Source organism: Eurosta solidaginis, chromosome 5 (assembly GCF_040869045.1).
Source record: "Eurosta solidaginis isolate ZX-2024a chromosome 5, ASM4086904v1, whole genome shotgun sequence".
NCBI lineage: Eukaryota > Metazoa > Arthropoda > Insecta > Diptera > Tephritidae > Eurosta > Eurosta solidaginis.
In genome coordinates this window covers 215,499,291-215,520,008 of record NC_090323.1, presented here as the reverse complement: position 1 = coordinate 215,520,008, position 20,718 = coordinate 215,499,291, and the positions used below count along the sequence as shown (strand labels likewise).

Genomic DNA, 20,718 nt, shown 5'->3' with positions numbered 1-20,718 from the left:
CGAGTAGACTCAGTGACAAAAAATTAGTTATTGATGATATACCTGTCACGCTCTAGAACAGACAACATGAGGTGATAACAAGGGTTCTTCTTCGTAATATTATATTCTAACACGCCCGCACATAAAAGTCTTATTAGCTGAGCTGCCACATATTGTTATGTAAAGATGTATTTCTTCGTTCGTCAGAGGCCAATTCTGTTATCAAGACATGAGAAAATATCCCAAATTTTGATATTTTTTAATTTCCCTTGTTTAGGCAACAACAGTTTTAGTAGCTAATGCAAAATATCGACAACGATGTTAAGTTGCTTCGAGGAGCTCAATAAGAAAACGATGACTGTGGCTGGCTGTGGATTAAGATTCAATGATATTATTATCTTTCTTCTTTTCTCTCTTTTCTTAGTTCTAATTACAGTATTGCTTAGTAACTAATATATTCAAATAGATATTTGTACTAAGGATAGTACGAGTAATTAGTATATGGAATATACCATGATGTTTACTTAAAAACTATTAAGTAAAATTGTGAGTGAACATCCACTAAAAACATGCAATCTAGACTGTCAAACAAACTCGCACAGTTTTGACAGACTTTTCCCTAAATTATAGCAGTGCCGGAAATTTCCTGTGTAATATTAGTTTAGGTATCTAAAATTTTGGCGAGCTCCTACCCAGCTTAATTATGAGTCAGCTTTTGTTTTTTTAATCAATATTTCTGCACTAATTATTTATTCAAAATAATTTGCGTTTTACTGTTAGTAAAGAGTTCACACGAGTAACGGAAATTTAGGCTGAGTGTTTGGAACTTTCCAGCACTGCTAAAATTTAGGTAAGAAACTGTCAAAACTGTGCGAGTTAGTTGACAATCAAAATGTTGAAAAAATTTACAAAAAATTGCAATATGAAAATTTTGTGTTTATAATTTGCAGATATGTATACCTTCAATAAAAATGAGTCCTGAAAAAGTTCCCTAGATAGAAATACAAGACAATAAATCGGCTCCATTTTGTAGGGTCTTTTAGCGGCATGGAGCACATAGGGGTGTCCGCCAATAAGGATTAAAGTGAAATGGACCAAATAAGGCATTCTACTTATAACGGATTTTTAAACGATAAGTAACCGGCTTCTAAAACTTTGCGCAAATTTTGATCCACGCAGTCGCCATTTGTGATTTGGTATCAAAGCAAAAACCAACCTTCACCAAATGATTGTCACACCGTTCATAGCGCTAATCATCGCATTATTGGCTAATAATAATAATAATAACAATAATAATAATAATAATAATAATAATAATAATAATAATAACAATAATAATAATAATAAGAATAATAGTAATAATAATAATAATAATAATAATAATAATAATAATAATAATAATGATTATTTCAAAGAAATTTTGATAAAATTAAAAATTTGACTTTTCAATTTAGTTTGAAACTTTTGCTCAAAAAAATTCCAAACTTTTTCGTTTTCGCTGCCTTACCGACAGGGTCTAGTAATTTATGTTTTTTTTTATATATTTAGGTACCAATTTAGCTTAAGGCTGGGTACGACTTCGCTTAAATTTTAGGTACCTAAACTAATATTCCAATGGAAATTTCCAGCACTGCTACAATTTAGGTAAAAAGCTGTCAAAACTGTGAGAGTACATTTGACAATCTTATGGCGTTATATTTTCTGAAAATAGTGTCGCCCTCTTGGTTTTTCCCAGCCCTCTTGTGAGTTTGTTTGTTTTCTTCACAAAATATTTTCCACCGAATAAGAAAGAGGGGCTCATTTACTACGAAGAAGAGCCATTTTGCATCGCAGCAGGTGACTAGATCAAAAGTTAGAATTTAAGAGAGCAACTTGAGGGTAACAATTTTTACAGAAGAGAAAACGCTATTAATTATTACAACAAATTGTACTTTGAAACTTCTAATGTATTTACAATCTGCAGATACGCATGCTTTAAATGGGCATGGACTAAGAAGGGTTCATAGTATGAGTTTCCAAGATAGCAATACATGAAACCGAATCTGATTCAACTTGTAGGGCCTTATTCGCCAACCGTATTGGATCACATCTTGAGGGGATCTGCCTCTATCTAAGGTAAAATGAAGCGGCTAACCTTAGGAATGCCACTATTTGCACACTTTTGTCCAGTAAGTGACCATTTCTGAAAAATTTGTGCAGACTTTGATCCACATTCCTTGCCATCATCGTGTGGCGATTTGGTTTTACTGTAAAAACTCAACTAATTGGCACCGTATTCACCAATCGATCGACCACATCACTAACCATCGCGGCCTTGGCTATAGGCCTACTATATTTTTATGCAGATGCGCATTTCATAGAAAATTTAAATGTGAAAAACAAAATTGAAGAAAAATTCAAAATTTGGGTTATTTTTAAAACTTGACTTTTCAATTTAGGTTGGAAAATATACTCAAAAAAAATTCTAAATTTTTCCTTTGCACTGCCTTGCCGACAGTTTCCAGTGATTTGGGTTTTTTGTGTATTTAGGTAGCAATTTAGGCAATCTCGCACACAGCCTTAATTCCAAAATACTAATTTGCTCTGCTTTCTTCAACTTAAGAAAACTAATTGTTTCTATAGTCTTCCTAAAATTTATGTGCTCCTGAAACTAACCGATGCTAATTGTTGGACATAATGTTTTACTGCACTTGCATACCAATTTTTGTAATTTGCAAATTATGAAAAATTATTTATTTTAAACTTAAATTTTCTACGCTGCAAGTTGTGCAAAACAACGAGCACGCATGAATACAAAATTGTCCAAGCCAAACGCATTCAAACTAGTAATACCTTTGCTAGAGAAGGTCAAGAATAAAAGCAAACAAATATTTGAACTGTGCACTTATGTCTGTATAGTTTGGCTTTAAATACTTAACATGCACGTTTGTGTGGTCCTTATAACACAAACAACTGAATTATTCCATCGCAACTCCTTGAAATCGACGAAATTATCACACATAAATTTTGGTCCCGATTGGGCATAATTAATTGGCGTCGGGATGAAATTTAAGCTTGAGTCTCAAAAATTTAAAATTTGTTTCGTTTGTTTCATAATGATTTAAATCGGTAATATGATAGCACCTAACTGTGTAATTGATGTTCTGAAGACATAAGAAGATATCCCGTAACAATTTTGACCCAGAAAATCATTTATACAGTAAGGCGAGAATACTCCCCATAAAGGAGATAAAAAAAAACAGTTGTTGCTAAATATACAGAGACATGGGCATCACAATAGACAACGGAATGGATCGGCCATGGCTGCCAGGAACTTAAGAAATTATATCCGTAAGACAGAAATTCGGCACACAAAAGGTCAGCCGTATGAAGGGAAGAAGCTCAAAAAGGCTCTCAAAGACGTCCACAAAAAGTTGTCAAACTAGTTACTATGTTAAGAATTGCCGCTGAACCCTTTTCTGAAAAACAAATACCCTTTAATCGCAATTGAAAGAAGTAAGTACCACAGGAAAGATGTGCGTTACTCTTGCCCAACTACGATTTGAATACTTATTCAGCATCAACCCAATCAAACCCCACAGGAAACCAACCATCTTTTAAATTACAATGTGAAATCAACGCCGCTAACACTTTTATTCCCTAGGTTCAACCATTTTTACATATACATATTTCCAATAGACGATTTCATTCATGATGAACGAGCTGTATTTGAGAAGCTTTCAGGACCAGCTTAACTTCAAGTTATAAAAATTGCTTTTCAACAAAAGCAGGCTCGTAACTCCTTCTTCCTACATAATAACTTAATTAGCGCTTAACCGTTTAAGCGGTTATGACCTTCCAACAAGGAAACTTAAAACGTTTTTTCATCTGGTCCTTCCAGCGGAGTAGTGCCCGCTCTCATCTTTTGCTTCCATAGGTGGGTTCCGAGAAAAATACTTTCTTAGCCGGAGCATCATCTGGCATAATTTTCTCCAGAATAAAATTATAGAAATCGCAAAAAGAGGGCTCACTCTGTTAGAAACATTGTTTAGTTTCGAAGGGCTCGGAGAGGTCCTTCCCAAATCTGACTGAACTGAATGGTACTGCTTATCGTCATTGTGCACAGCCGTATAATTTTGCGTGGAAACCACATTGTTTGTTGTAGCGATAAGGATACTCCCAGAAGGCCTTGGGGAGTTTTATCGATATTGATGGTCCTTTGCCGGATGCAGATCCGGTACGTTCCGCTAACAAGTACCATTAAGGTGCTAGCCCTACCATCTCGGAAATGATTTGGTATAACCACATGAAACTTTCTAGGCCATCACGCCCTCCCACCTCCTAGAATCATAAGGAACTTGGCGTCGCCAGAGCTTCGGCCGTTAAAGAAATAGAATTCGCCACGGGTATGTGAGGTTAGCAATTGGGTTGGAGAAGCTATATATTGCGCTGGCAACCCCTTGAAGGGTTGCGCTACACAACCCCTGGAATCAATTTGTTATTTTACACGCCTTTTACGACAGATACCTCAATTTGCTATTTTATTCGCCTTTTACGACAGAATACCTGCCGCGGGTAAATTCTGAGTCCCCTTCCGATTCATGGTGGGCTTTAACCTTTCGCACAATATGCTTTATACAACCTTATAAGCTATACTAAGAAAGCTGATTAGCTGAAAGCGTTAGTTGGACACTTTAATTCTAATCGTCGGACATGCACTTCTTCAATCATATTTTGCAAAGGAACTTACGCATGCGCTTTACCAAGTCTTCGCCGCCATATTTGTATGGCAGACCTAGTGGCTGCAAGCTATTGCTTTTACGTACTGTGAAGGCGTCGCACATCTCTTTTAAACTCGCGGCAACGTTTAGCACTCTTATCATTGCATTCGTCTTAATGTAAGGCAGCGTCCTTTATTTCGGTGGCAAAGCGGCATTCTTCATCGTACCAGTTCCTTTGCCATATTCGCCAGTAAGCATAAAACATATTCATCAAATCGAAATAGAGATACCCATGCACTCATATTAATGCATAAGTGTACAAATTACATTCGCATGCAAATTGCAATATTATCGCCAAAAAACAAATTTTCGAGAAAACTGTTTGCCATTTTATTATTCATTCAACCCTATTTTCAATAGAATGGTTTATTGAGAGAACGTTTGCATCTGTTTATGCATGAACGGGTAGTATCGAACGGTATATCACAACGGGTGCTGTCGAACAGATCCTTTTTCTACTCTCATTTATACACTTACGGTTATTGTTCCAAAGAAATATTGCCTTTTTCGTCTCTGGGTATAGTCTGGCAAGCCTTTCTTTCATTCGTTCACTTCGTTCCTTACCGCTTTTATAATTTTTTAAGCTCTAATACAATAGTTTTAATCAGGACTATTTAAAAATTTTTATATTAATGTGCAAGTCACAATACATATACAAAATTATATGTACACTGAAATTTTTTTAAATTGCAAAAAAAAAATTTTTATATTAAATGTTAAAAGAATTTTGATGGTCCCATTAATGAATAAATTGTGCATTCAAATGGTTCGCAGTGTTACAATATTTTTGAAAAATTTTTTGTTGTCAATTTGTTAGTGTAAATTTTAATACCATACTGAAGTGCTTTGAATTCATATGGAAGTGCTTTTTCTTTGCACTTTCATATGAAATTCAGGCACTTTCATATGAATCGAATGTTTCTTTGTGAAATCATTTTAGAGTGCTGTGAAATTTTTTTTATATTCATACTGAAGTTCTTTGGCTTCATATGAAGGTGCTTTTTCTTTGCACTTTCATACGAAATTCAGGCACTTTCATATGAATCGAACTGTTTGTGAAAGGGCTCCTATATGCTGTGAAATTTTTTTTTATATTCAATATGTGGATTTGTATTTGTGCCTATTTTTCAAGGCAAAAACAAAAACCAAAAGTGCTATAAGTGTGTAGGGGTTAATAAGCTCTGTTTTTAATTGTTTTTCATATTTTTATTAAAGAAGAATGAAAAAAAAAAAAAAACTACCATAATGGAACATATATGTCTAGTATTTTAGGATCGATATATTAGTCTGCATTTTTCTTAAAAAAATCTTCCAATTCCACTTAATATTTTTATTTTACCCAGTTTGTGTTTTAATGTTTCTTAAAACTGGTTATATAGATTTCAAACTGACTAATCCCAAATGTATCCAAAAGAGACTAGAGGGGATCAATTATGCCCCAATGTAAACAAAAGAGATTAGTCACTGACCACTTCCTTTAGAAATAAATCGCACGATTTTTGCTGGAATTTTCCGTGAAAGCAAATTAACTGTACATGTGTATATATGTATAAACAAAAATTGTTTGTATTTAATAGTTTTGTTGAGGTAAATACACAAAACTAAATAAATACACAACGCGCACAAATACACAAACGAACAAAAAAGGATTTTTTTCAAATATGCAACATAGCACACGTTGTATGTATGAATTGAAATTCCTTTGACACAAGTAGAAAACTGCAATGTAAAAATAATAAGTTTTCACGCGTTTCATAAGTATATACGTATGTATGTAGGTATTGTAATAATTGTTTTTGCATATTGTGAATTTATTTAAGTTAAGGCTATAATTTTGTTACAAAAAAAAAATTAGAAGCATACACCGCTATGTATGTATATACAATTTTTTTTAATTTTAAGTTTTGCTTAATTTAGCTGGTTATTGAAAAAAAAAACAGAAATGTAAAATTTTATTTGAATCTATTAGCTTCTTCGCTTGTTATTGCGAGGAACTCGAGTGGAAACCAAATCAATTTCATCATACATTTATTTACGGATTTAAATTCACTTTACCGTGTATAATGAGTAATTTATAATTCGTGAATGGTAAAACATGTACATATCATTATGCTGTAGATACCCTCATATAATATTGCAACTAAGTATATATTTGAAACAAATTTTTGTTAGAAGCTGATATCTGTTAACTTATTTAGTTATCTAGTTACTTACATTATTCAATTTGTAGTAATCGGTTAAGAAAAAAAAAAAAATAGCACTAAATTCATAAATTTTGTGCGAAATGATGATCAGATAATTGCTAATCGCATTCTATATTTCTTAAATGCATTCCAATTAGTTAATTTCAATTCAATCATCATTATGATATATCTTTTTGAAACCTCCGCAGTTTAAGTTGAGCAAATGATCATGGTTTTACTTTTAAAATTTCATTGCAATATACTTTTTACATCATCATTGCTTTAGCATACAGAATACTGCACTCAGTCATAAAACTAGAGAAAAGGCATAAGTCTATGAAGCTCTTTTAATTAAAAATGTTATGGAAATGTCATTTTGAAATTGTTTTATGAATAAAAGCGTTATACCAATTTCACACAAATGGTAAATGAAACAATTAGTAAAGTTTTCTTCATTAAAGCCCTGATTGTATGGCAAAACTATACAAAGCATACATTTTTTATAATATCAATATTTCTTTAATATACATAACATTAAACAAAATTATGCTTGTATTAAATATGTGTGAAATTAGTATTAGTGTATAAAAAAGTTACGAATACGCAGTGTTGAACATAAAAACCTTTTTAGAGTGATTTATGGCTAATGTATAAATATGCTTATTATATGGTGACCAATGGCAATAACATTATTTGGCTTTATTTCTCTTTGTAAGTGAATTCATGTTAGTGATTTCAGCATGGAGACGTGATTTCAGAATTTAAACTTGATAATTAAGGCAGGTTAGTTATTTAAAATGTTCAGAAAAGTGATCTCACTGGTAAGGGTAATTCCGATTAATTTCGGAGTAGGGGTTAGTTTTTCCCAGAAGACCAAATCTCACAATTGAAACGAAGTATATAAAAGGAAATACTTGTTCCATGCTTCAGAAAAAACATCGCATAAATTGTTTTGTAGAAAAGTTTTAGTCAGGACTGTTATATGAAAATTTTAAAATGAAAAAACAACAAATCGTATTTATATTTTATCACGGTTGTATTTGAAATATAATACTAACTGCTTTGGAATTAAGGTTGAGTTATTGGTATGTAATTTTAATGGGTACCTTATATAAAGATGCGTAAACACATATCCGCTCAGAAGCTGGCACTATCTTTATTATGGCTGGAGAAACAATCTTAAAGCTGAAGGAAACCGTATTAAGGTATTATGTAAACTAAACCATGATATTTGAAATCATTATTCCTTTCCATTATTTTTTTTCATACAATATTCTTGATTTTAACTCGAAATATTTCGCAGCAGTAATTTCACAAGTAATCCTTGCTTAAAGTCGATTTACTTTTTAACTGAAGTAATGAGCTTTTTTTTTTACAAATTTAAGCTCTTCACTGCCCAGACTTGCAATAGTTTCCCACATGCATATTTTCAAATTTCAATTTCAAATTTACATTATAGATGTATATAATTTTAAAACAATGTAAAGGCTACATTTGAAAAAATTGTCAGCTTTATTTAATCAAATTACTCTTTTGCAAATTAATGTATTTAAGTAATTTTTTTCGCGGAATGTTTTGAATTAAATGTCAAAAATATTTTGTATACAATAATTTTCGATAAACACTTTTATTCGATTAAATATGGCAAGCGAATTGGAAGTACGTAAAAAAATGTTTAAAGGCTGAAGCCTTTTCTAGGATTGCATAAATGTTAACCTTCTTTTGGCCGGGCCTAGCCTCATGCCATTACAACAAATTGCCTTTGGAATGACATACAAAAAATAATCTGATTTTAGTGCCTAGAGATGCAAAAAACGCCGAACTGCCCAGAAATGAGACCAATTGACAGATACTGGGGTTTGGTAAAAATAGAAATCAAGGAGACCAATAAAGTGCCCCAAAACGCTGCGTTCTGCCACTCAAAAAGTAGGAAATAGTACAATAAAATCGTTAACGGGAGGGGTGCCTGAAAAATTAAAAAATTTTACAAAATAAAAATAAATGAAGAAGTTTAAACATATAGTAAAATTTAAAACTAAACAAACACATAAATATGATATTTATTTTTAAAATCGGTATACTGGTTTAGAAAGTTTTTCATATTTACTGATGGAAATTTTTTTCAAACGCAGTCCTTATATTGATACGCCAATGTAGTTATGTTTTAAATTGAAAGTTTGGAGTATGGATATATCGAAAATTTATAGAGTAGCATTGATATGTACGTTGTTTCTCATGGCCCATTTTCCAAATATCTTAGGAGTTAAAAAAATATACTCTAAAGTGTGAATGGCATTTTGCACTTTTCAAGATTTCTTATGCCTAAATCTTTGTGAGCCAGCCCAGTTTTGCAAAACACTTCGAGCCGTGGGACTTATATATTAAACCTCATTGAGCTTGCTAATAAACACTTAAAGAATTAAGGATTTAAAGTAATTAAGGAGCAAGAGTTTCTAAGAGCACCCTTTTTATTGAGTCCATATCTACCAATAATTTTTTCTCCTCGCTATTGGTGTATTTCCAGCTATTCTGAACTGATCAAGTAACTAAGCCAAACATCTGCACATCCACACCTCTTAACATCCAAACATATAACTGGGATACATATTCCACTTTTCTCAACTCATTTCTACTAAGAATACTTGTTACCATCATTCTCTCCTCTTTCGTCACTATTGCTAATTTTTTCCCATATGTTTCTTGCAGATTTCGAGATGTGGACTTTGCGGTTGGCCTACCTATGGGTTCTGAGGCTTGTCACATTCAGATGGCCCTCCTTAGTTTGAGCAAAATAGAAGATTTCTTGTGATATTAAGTTCTTGATATCGAGCGACTTTGACATGCTTCGGTGGTCTTGCAAGCTCATATCTATATTTTCGTTTAAGCTGGCGATCAAGTTTAAAAAAAAAATCTAAAAGAATCAATAGGCCACTAAAAACGAAATACGTAAAACATTTTTGCCCTTCGGCTTTCTGACTTATTAATTGCATAAATCTTGTACAGCTCACTATTAAGTCTTCTTCGGTATACCCCTTCGCCGAAAACTCCCAAAGCCACCTCAACATAATTGGTCACAAAAAGGGAACTAAAATCGTTTTCCATCTGGTCCTTCCAGTGAAGTGGGGCCGTCTTCTTCTGTTTCTAAAGGCGAGTTCCGAAAGTAGTTTCTTAGACAGAGCGTCATATTTCATTAGCATAATATAGGCTAGCCAGCGTAGCTGCTGCATTTTAAGTAGCTGGACTATGTTGATGTTTGAATAAAGCTCGTACAGCTTATCATTAAATCTTTTTCAATACTCGAGGTAGCCAACGAGTAGAAGTCCGTAAATCATTCGAACAACTTTTCTCTTGAACACTCCCAGAGCCACTTCACCTAATGTTGTCATGGTCCATGCTTCTGCACCATTTATCAGGATGGGTACGATAAGTGACTTGTAGAGCATGATCTTCGTTTGCCGAGAGAAGACTTTACTTTTCAGTTGCTTACCTCATCCAACGTAGCATCCATTAGAAAGAGTAGTTCTTCACTGGATTTCGAAGCTTATGTGATTGTTTCTGCTAACAAATGATTTTTTTTTACAATTTTGAAATTATGACTGTCAACATTTGCGTGGGTCTCAAGGCCCATAAGCCCCGATTTTTTACTTAATGATAGCAGATACTTGTTCGTATTGTACCCATTCATCATAAAACCCATCTCTTATGCTCAAATTTCAAATTTGGAGTTAGCAGAGCTTACTGCATGGGTTTTCAGGGCAGGTCAGCATGCGCCAGAAATTGCACGCTCTTATAAAATAGTGTTCCAGAGCGGTTAAATTCTGCAGCAAGTATTATTTTCTCCAGCATAAAATTAAAGAAATCACAACATGTGTAAAACCTCGTTTAGTTTTAAACCGAATTTTTTCTCTTTCAAGATTGGGCGCATAATGGAAACGTGGTTGATGGCAGATTAACCAGGTCTGAAGTCGCACCGATAATGTCCACCCATCCGATTCACAGTTGGTTATAATCTCCCACACAATATGCTTGACAGCATAGCAGCGGCTGATTCCGCGGTATTTGGCGCAGGTTGTAGAATACCGTTCCCTTGGACAGGGAAAAGAACACTTAAATTCCAATCGCCAGGCATGCACTCGTCCGAACATATTTTTCAAAGTAGCCACCACCTTGTTTGAATAACTGCTAAGACAGTCCATGGCGGAAAAATAATTCAATCATAATTGATTTCGAGAGAAGCTCGGCTTAAAATCTTTTCGGAATTTATCGCGCCACCTGGAAATTGGTAACAAGTTCATATTACAGGAGTTTTCCCCGGACTTAAAACCGTCCGTCTGCCGCTTTTTTCTAAAAAGCTGTTAACTTTCTGTCTCTGCATTTTTCTTCCTGTTAAATCATCCCTATTCTCTCCCAGAAGCTTTTACACACTTGTCTTGTTGCGCTCGCTCTTAGCGTAGCCCTGTGGCAGTGTTTTTCTTGTTTTTTTTCTTGTTGTTGTAGGCAGTGTATTTTCTTTCGGCTGCAACATTTTCATCGTACCACAATTTTTTCCGTGGTCGCCGATAACCAATTATTTTCTCGGCGGCGGCGTCGCGTGCTTTAGATATTTGCTTCCACTGCTTCTGCATTCCGTCTGATTGACTTGTGCTCTGAGAGAGCAGGTGTGAGAGTCAATTTGCGTAATCCCTGGCAGTCTGTTGCGGTTGCAGCTTTTCCACATGTAGGTTTCCTTGTGGTTTTTGATGAAGTATACACAAACAGTTAAAAAAAAAAAAAAAACTGTTTATAGTTAGATTTGGAGTCGGCGTTTCTCGAATCAGATTCATTCTCTTTACCCAAAATTTATAGAAACTATCCATGAGTTGCAGCTCCTGGGCTTGGCTAAAAATTTAAAATTTTTTTTTTACTGTTTTTTTTCAACCAATTTTTAGATTTAAAATTTATTGGTAAGCTATGTCCGAAATTTAGAAGAATAGAATTGGAACGTAAATTTTTAATTTTTTTTTTCGGACGTTGTGGCAGCGTACTCCCCTCAAGTGGCCCGATGAAACCAGGCTTATTTTGTTCAATTTTTCTTTATAAATAATTTTTAATATATGTATCTAATTAGATACGCTTATATTTTTTATGAAATTGTTTTTGTTATTCGTATTATAGGAAAATTTTTTGTAAGCAATATGAGCATGTCTCTCTAATTAAATACAGATACTAGTATTGATATAATAGTAAAGAGCGGAAGTACTGCTTCAAAAAGCACTGCTATAAACCCATGTTACTAAAGCTTTCGTTAGCGCGCCTATAAGTATTCCACACAATTAGGAATAGAAACATATAGAATTAGTATTTACCTAATGGTGTATAAAGGAATAGAAACAAAAAGGCAATACATAGAGACCAATTGCAAATCGAGCAGCGGGGCATTCATATGGCTGAGTGGATAAAGGCCTTTTCACTAGTATAAGAATGTTGGAGATTTCGAGTTCAATACTCAGCTCCCGAAGAAGTGATGCTGATGAAGAAATGAAATTCAGAAACATGTCCTAGTAACCATCGCCTTTTGTAAACTTTTTAATTTTTCTCTAATATATATAATTTTTATTCTCAATTTTTCTTTGTGTTTGTAATTTATAATTTTTAATTTTTATTACAACCGAGTTTGTTTTTGTTACTCGTATTAAAGGAAAATTTTTTGTAAGCAATATGAGCATGTCTGTCTAATTAAATACAGATACTAGTATTGATATAATAGTAAAGAGCGGAAGTACTGCTTCAAAAAGCACTGCTATAAACCCATGTTACTAAAGCTTTCGTTAGCGCGCCTATAAGTATTCCAAACAATTAGGAATAGAAACATATAGAATTAGTATTTACCTAATGGTGTATAAAGGAATAGAAACAAAAAGGCAATACATAGAGACCAATTGCAAATCGAGCAGCGGGGCATTCATATGGCTGAGTGGATAAAGGCCTTTTCACTAGTATAAGAGTGTTGAAGATTTCGAGTTCAATACTCAGCTCCCGAAGAAGTGATGCTGATGAAGAAGTGAAATTCAGAAACATGTCCTAGTAACCATCGCCTTTTGTAAACTTTGTAATTTTTCTCTAATATATATAATTTTTATTCTCAATTTTTCTCTGTGTTTGTAATTTATAATTTTTAATTTTTATTACAACCGAGTCTTTGAGAGGCAGTGGCTTCTTAGCGTCGATATCTAAAACTGATCAGCTACAGAAAAACTCATTACCTGAGATTTATAGAAACACAAATAATATAGATTAAATGTATACAAAAGATTTTTTAAATAATTTATAGAATATAAATATATTTATTTAGAGAATATAAACAAAATAAGTGAAACTGACAGATGGTTAAACAGACCAATGATTCAAAATTAGGCTCCAATATTTAACCTTGTTCGTAAAAACCTATTTTTACAGATAACGAAACTGAAAAAAAAATTACTTAAAAAGAGGGAAATAGCTATTAAAGTAAGAGACAAATTTTATATGATATGTCGCTATAGAAATCCATCTCTAAATGTGGACGAGTAATTTTTAAAAAAATTTAAATAATTTTTTTCCTTGCTTATTGCTTATAGAAATACTTTGTTAAACATGGAAAAAGTTGTAGATATAAAATAAAATAAGTTGTGTAACTGTCACAGACGTCTATCTCTAGCCGAGGTGCTCAGTTTTACATTCGATTGCCCTTATTTACTGCGCTAACTCGTACATATTAATGTTGTGAGAAATTTTCAGTCAATTATAGTTGAATGTAAAAATTCAAGAAAAAAATTCGCTCAAAATTTACACACGGTCATGTTTCTGAGTTTGAACGTAAACAGCGGGATCAGTGCCAATAGAAAATCCAATGTCCCAGATCAAGTTCCGCTGAAAGACCCTGAAATTATTTCACACAAATAAAGGGAGAAAAAATTGCAGCAGGAAGACAATTCTAAGAGACAAATTACAAAGAGTGCTGCGGGGCATTTACTAAAATTAGAAATTGAAAATTTTCACAATTTAAAGACAATTTCTTCCGGAAATGTTTTCCTTATTTTAGGTAAGTGTTTTCTCTGAGTGTGCTAATATTTCCACCCCTATATTGTCCCAGTTCCAAAACTACGCAACCTGGAGTTATAGAATTACAGATAAAATTATTGAGTGCGAAAATAACGTCGTAATTGTTGAAATTGTATGTGCAGAGGGATGGAAAGTTATCGTCATTTACACTGAGAGAAAAAACACTGGTAAAGTCAACCGAATTACGGCACAATTCAACCGATATATCTCTAAATTTTTATACATCGCTAAAAGCTGTTGAATCAACTTCGTACAAATTGTTGATTCTGAATGAACCGTTAATCAACAAAAGACAACATTTTATAAAAGTAATCCACAGCTCTTTTAAACAAAAATTATAATAATAAATACAAGTAAAAACTTTTCTCTAAAGATTTTAATGATAATTTTTTCAGGCCTTGATCCCAGATTTTTTGCGGTAGGCGTAGCACGCTACCATCACACAACGGGTGGCCACCTAGCTCTGTTATCATATATATTATTTCTAATTGCTGTTTTCATGTAAGGGTCCTTTTTTCGCTCTTATTTAGAATCCAAATCTATAAATAAAGTTTTGGTTGGGAAAATTTGGTCGTAGTGCCTTTGGTTAACTATATTTAATTAAAATAATTTGTTAAACATAAACGACTCTGAATACATAAAGAAGTCGTTTTATACTATGGCGCTATTGTGAATATTTGCACTCCATTACCGGCAGTTGCTTTGTACGCTAGATGACAGTGCAAGCTGCAAGTTAATAGAACATCTTATTTCTGTTGATATTTGATAATAGACTTTTATATTGGTTGCGCAAGTTGCGCACGGGTCAGGATCGAGTTAAATAAAAAGAATTAATGTCCCTTAAAATACCAATGAAAACTGTTAAAATGTACCAATAGCTGTTGATATTCCCGATATTTCTGTGGCACGATAGTCGTAAGAACAAAGTAGTGAGCACTGTAAGCGTATGCGTTTGCATAATGTTGACAGTTGTACGCTGTTCAAATGAATAATAAAATTAGTTCTTTTAACAGAAAAATCAGTAAAATGGATTGAGAACCTGTAATTTTAAAAGAATATTGTTAGCTAGAGTAAAACAGTTTTTCTTCCGTTGAAATTACTATAAAAGTTTGTCCTTTTGATTCGCCGATTTTACTAATTTCATTTCTTTCCGTGTATAAGCTATAGAAGGGTGATAGAAGAAAAATATTTGGGGAAAGTTATGGCGTATATATACCAAGGAAACCGACCCAGGTTAGGTAGAAAGGAAAAATTATTTAAAACGATTTCTGAGGCTTTGTATAGTGGCCAAAATGGTTGCAAGTATCACTAAATATACAATGTTTTACCTCTGAAGAAAATTCTGAAACTAAGACGTTATTAAAAAAAAAAAAACTGAGTAATATTTATTTGGCATAAAGCTTTTTGTTATTATGATTTTTGTTAAGCTTGAAAAAAAGTTGGAACAAACTATGAGGCAACTCACAAAAGTGTCGTATTTGTTAAAGTTATTTTCATGATTTCATGTACAAAAGTTGATTAAAATATAGAAAATTAGACTGGATCAAAAACAAAAGTTGCAAATGTATGCCTCTAAAAATTTTCCTAGAAATAAGGAAATTAGCTATTCAAATGAGAAAAAGTTGGACTGATTTGCTCCATAAAAATCCGACAATATAAGCAAGTAATTCTCTTAAAAATAAAAACATTTTTGCTTTGGTTATACGAAAGAACATTTTTAAGAATGGATAAATTTACACTAAAAAAGTATATTTAAAAATACAACTTCTTTGGCGGCGGATGACGAGTCCTGGTGCTTAACTTCACAGTCGATAGCTAATCGAGAATACCTAATGAAAAGATTTAAGACAAATTTTCCCTCAAATTTATGAAAAGTTGTATAAAATAATTAGAAATTCTTCAGAAATTTTGCTCAATTTAATAGACATTTTTTAAGGAAATATTTTGCTCATTTAAGTTAAATCTTTTTTTCTAAATGAAGAACATTAAAATGTTACAAAGATTCACAAAGCAAAAAATATGAATTTGAAATTAGCAAGTTACAACAAAAAAAATTTTAGCTTTGGTTGCAAGGATAAAAAAGAAAATATTAAAAATAAATTACGAGACACAAACTTAAGGATGGACTTTTGAATTTGTTTACTTTATATGGGTTTACAATTAGTCTATAGCCCATCCAACCAAAAACGGACCTTGGGAATTCCGTATTTACTATTTTTATAAAAAATGCTTTTTTACATTCCTAACATATTATGTTTTTTTTTTTTAATTACTTTTTTCATGCTTGCATTATTGTTGTACGTTCGCATATTTGTTTCATTCAAGACAATATATATATATATATACCTAAGTTTGACAAGACTTTTGTGAAGCATGTAAGGGGTATTCGCTGTGCCAGGTGCACTTATTGCCTATTTATGCTACACAATACTACGAGAGCAGCCCATTACGAAGTTATAGCGTCAAAATATTGGCATGAAAAATAAAAAAAAAATACCACGAAAACTATGAAAAATAACTACATAATTTTTTCGTGAGCAAACTGAGAGGAAACACGTTGCATAAGGCTTACATTTTCATTTCATACTAATTGTGGCAGTAAATACACATAGCTTTGAGCATGATTGCATACAATGCGTATGTTTTGTTGTTGTGACTTTACAATTTGTGCAATCTATGCAATCTGTGCACCATTTGCAAGACAAAGCGAGTCCCCCTATTATTTTTCAGATAAAATCATAATATTTATGCTACTTTTTAGACGAATTTCTTAGCATTGACATGTTATAATACTTTCTTGTGCATCTTTTTACGGTTACGCTGGCTAAAGATGATTTTTAATATTTTTTTTATTTTTTGCCTGATGCTCTACATTGTTTGATTCTTCTAAACCTTACTTCATTCAAGGAGTAAAAATAGTTGGCACTCTTCAGAATCATTTGATTTTTTGTTTACTTTTTTCGAACTTTTTTCAAATAGTGATTTATTTAGGATTTTATTTTGACACATATATTTTATTTGGAATGATTTTCCTTTTTTATACTCTACATACAAAACATATCTAACCAAAACTTATATAAAATTATATTCATAGTGTGCTAATAAAAATTTTTTTCTTTTCATTTCTGTTGCAATATTTGCGAAATACTCAAAAATGACTACCATTGCCGCCGCCGATCATTGATGTGAACTAAAAATCGTCTAACAACAACATTCACCTAACTTACCAAACACACAATAAACTTCAATATTTAACTAACTTAACGAAACATTGAATCGCTTGAAAATTGGATATGCTCTAATTACTAAAAAAAAAAAAAAACAAAAAAAAAAAAATAAAAAAAAAAATGAAATTTGGGGCACAATAATCAGGATTTTACATTGGACTTTTACTTTCGTCAATTTTGGACCGATCCTCGTTTAGCGTATAGAAAACGGCCTGGTGTAGAAACACTATCGGTTGGATCTGAGTTTATAAAAAATATTTGGGTACCTGACACCTTTTTTGTAAATGAAAAACAATCATATTTTCATATTGCAACAACAAGTAATGAATTCATACGTGTTCATCATTCTGGATCAATAACACGAAGTATTAGGTAACAAAACATTTAAATTTGTCAATATTCGTTTTTACACAAAAAAAAAGCACAGTTTCTAACAAGAAAAAAAATTCCTTTTAAAATAAGTGTTGTGAAAAATTCTTCACAAAAAAAAAAAAAAAATATGCAACAAAAAAGTGTTTTCTAGTGGTGTGTCTTATTCTTCGGTGTTCAGTTTTTCGTTTCACTTTGTACATACTAATATATAAATATTATTGCTAAATTTCGTTGAATGTGTTTTAAGTTAACAAATTTTATTTATCTATTTAAATTGAAAATTTTGAAAATGGGCACATAATTCTTAAAAATCAAGCGAGTTCAATTGGCAAGAAAAAGGAAAATATATATTAGGCCGGGTCGATTTGTGGGGAGGCAAAAAAATCGCCCATTGCTCTGTGAAAATCATATTCTAGGGATCAAAATAAGAAACTTTGCCGAAGGAACCATACCTCTAAAACGAATTCTGATGTCCCCCCCTTTGGGTCGTAGGGGCAAATTTTGAAATATCCCAATTTGAAATGCCTACGTTTTTTCTTTTTGGAGTTTATTTTTCTCTTTAGAAATTTATTTAGTCAGAACATATGTAAATGAAAAAATTAATTTAACTTAGTAATAGAAAAGAAATTAAAAAAAATTATTAGAAATTAGCGTTTTTACAACCCCCTTTTAAAACCAAGGCATCACTGTGATGCATTTGCATGTCGTAAACATAGTTGTGTGGGTTTTTTTATTCAACCGTTTTAAAAAATGAAGGTATCACTGTGACACAATTGCAGATCGTAAAATTGCTTGTGTTGTTTTTTGTAAGCCACCACAAGACAAAGTAGGTAGAATTGAAATTGCCCCTACCCAAAAGTTCGACCCAAAGGGGGGGGGGGGGGGACATCAGAATTTGTTTTAGAGGCATGTTCCTTCGGCAAAGTTTCTTATTTTGATCCCTAGAATACGATTTTCATAGTGCAATGAGCGATTTTTAAATCGACCCGCCCTAATATATATATATGCTAGGGAATATATAACATAATCAAATATATACGTACATAATAACTAATTATAAAAAACAAGTAAGGTTGTCTAAGTTCGGTGTACATTATGTACTAGAGCTTCAATTGTATAGTTCATTTCAGATAAACTACTTTTCTACATAACACTTGACACCGCCCATTTAAAAAAAAACATCTCCCGATTTCCTTTTACAAAAAAACGTGATAAGTGAAATAGAATTATTACAATACTATTCCTAGTTAAGATTTAGCTTCTTTTATATACAATTGGGCGCGGTCTGCTGGGTGGTTGCTGTCTATTTTTACTAGAAACATTTCATGCTTTGTTGATATTTCTTCGTCGCGGCTCCCGAGACATAGGAAATTTTAGCTTAATCAAAAAAGGGGCAGTTCCACGCACATTTAAAAAAATTTTAATATTTTCTAAGTTTTCGTTATAAAAGCTTATATTATTCGTCTACGACCCTATTAAAATTCTTTTATATAAATGGAGATGGTCCTTAATCGATCTCGTCCAAATTTTCTAGAAATATTTCCTGCTATAAAGAAATTATATGTACTCAATCTAATCACGATCTGGTAATTTTTCTTCGAAAAGAAAATTGTTTCGTCATAAAAGGGGCGGTGACACGCCCATTTTTCAAAATTTGATTTTTTCCCTATTTTTTGTTATAATTCAATTTGGGGAAAAGAAATATAATTGATATAAAGGTAATTTTTGCAAAGATAAAGCTTATATTATTCGTTCACGACCCCTTCAAAAATCTTTTATATAAAAGTAGGCGTGCTCCTTAACCGATTTCGTTATTTTTTCTTCGAAGAATTTATTAAAATAAAGGCAAATTCTCTGCCGAATTTTGTTATGATAAGTTTAAAGGTTTTTGATATATGATTAATAATATTTGTCAATTTGATTTTATCACAAGTGGGCGGTGCCACACCCATTTTCAAATTTTAATCAAGAATCTCAATATTAGTGCACGCATCCAATTTCAACACTCAAGGTGTATTATTTAATAATTAATAAGATTTATTGTGTTTTCCGAAAAAATATGTATATAAAATGTAGGCGTGGTTATCACCTGATTTCACTTACTTTCAAGAACAATCTATTCTGGCTCCAGATAATCTCGCATTCCGAATTTGCTGAAGATATCTCAATAACAAGTTATCGTGTTAACGGGCATACAGACGGATGTACAGACCGATGGACAAGGCTTCACACGTTCGCCACTTATTGATTATTTGCGCTTTCAATAAAACACACGAACAAAAAGTTCAGTACATTTTAGTAATTTTACGATAGATGTATGTAACGCTGAGTGGCGATCGTGTTCACCTAATTTTTTCTCGACACCGACAATTTCGATTTATGGAAGTCTATATCTATCCCGATTTCTTTATAACTGTACAACCAACCGCTATGTTACCAAAGTTAATATATTCTGTTTGAAAAGCACGCTGAGTATAAAAGGACCGACAACACAAACACACTTTTAATTGAAAAGAAATATTAATCCTAATATAAGTAATAGGTACAACCAAGAGGTGCAGTGTATTTTACACCATAAAAAGGTTTGCATTCTTTGGAGAAATATTTTCTACTACCTTTAAACAAGAATCTGTCCAAAAAAAAGAAAAAAAAAATTGAAAAAACATCAACCAAAAAAAAAAAATCTACAAATAAAAAAGTATAACTGCATGCATACTTACCGAAGACAGGGAAGTGTAAATAATTCAGCGCAATCAAGGACTTGCAATTTTTATTAAAACAAAACAAGGACCTAAAGTGAGCGTGAGTTAGTGTAATTACGCATAATTACGTTGGCGTGTTAGTAAGTCATTCGCTAATAAATGTTTGGCACATTCTTTGTGCTACATAATTAACCTTATATATGAAAATGCATATAAACATGTATAAACGAGATAATAAAGTATACGGGCTTGCAATTTTTAAAGTCATATACAGTTTTTATTATATATATTTTTTTAAGTCGAATATTTATAAGCAAATATACTCATAAAGTATTTATACAAAGATCTGCATATACATATACATACATACATACATACACAAATGCATACACAAAAAATTCGTGAAAATTTTTCA

General features: G+C 32.4%; 1 protein-coding gene across 24 annotated transcripts in view; it reads left to right on the top strand.

The window, feature by feature from the left end:
* Rdl (Resistant to dieldrin) overlaps positions 1–20,718 on the top strand; it is a 210,632-nt gene that overhangs the window by 120,970 nt on the left and 68,944 nt on the right. For all 24 annotated transcript variants that reach the window (XM_067788157.1, XM_067788153.1, XM_067788171.1 and 21 more), the window contains one exon: positions 17,375–17,601. In XM_067788157.1, coding sequence (XP_067644258.1) covers positions 17,375–17,601 — 227 coding nt within the window. The remainder of the gene's footprint in view (positions 1–17,374; positions 17,602–20,718) is intronic.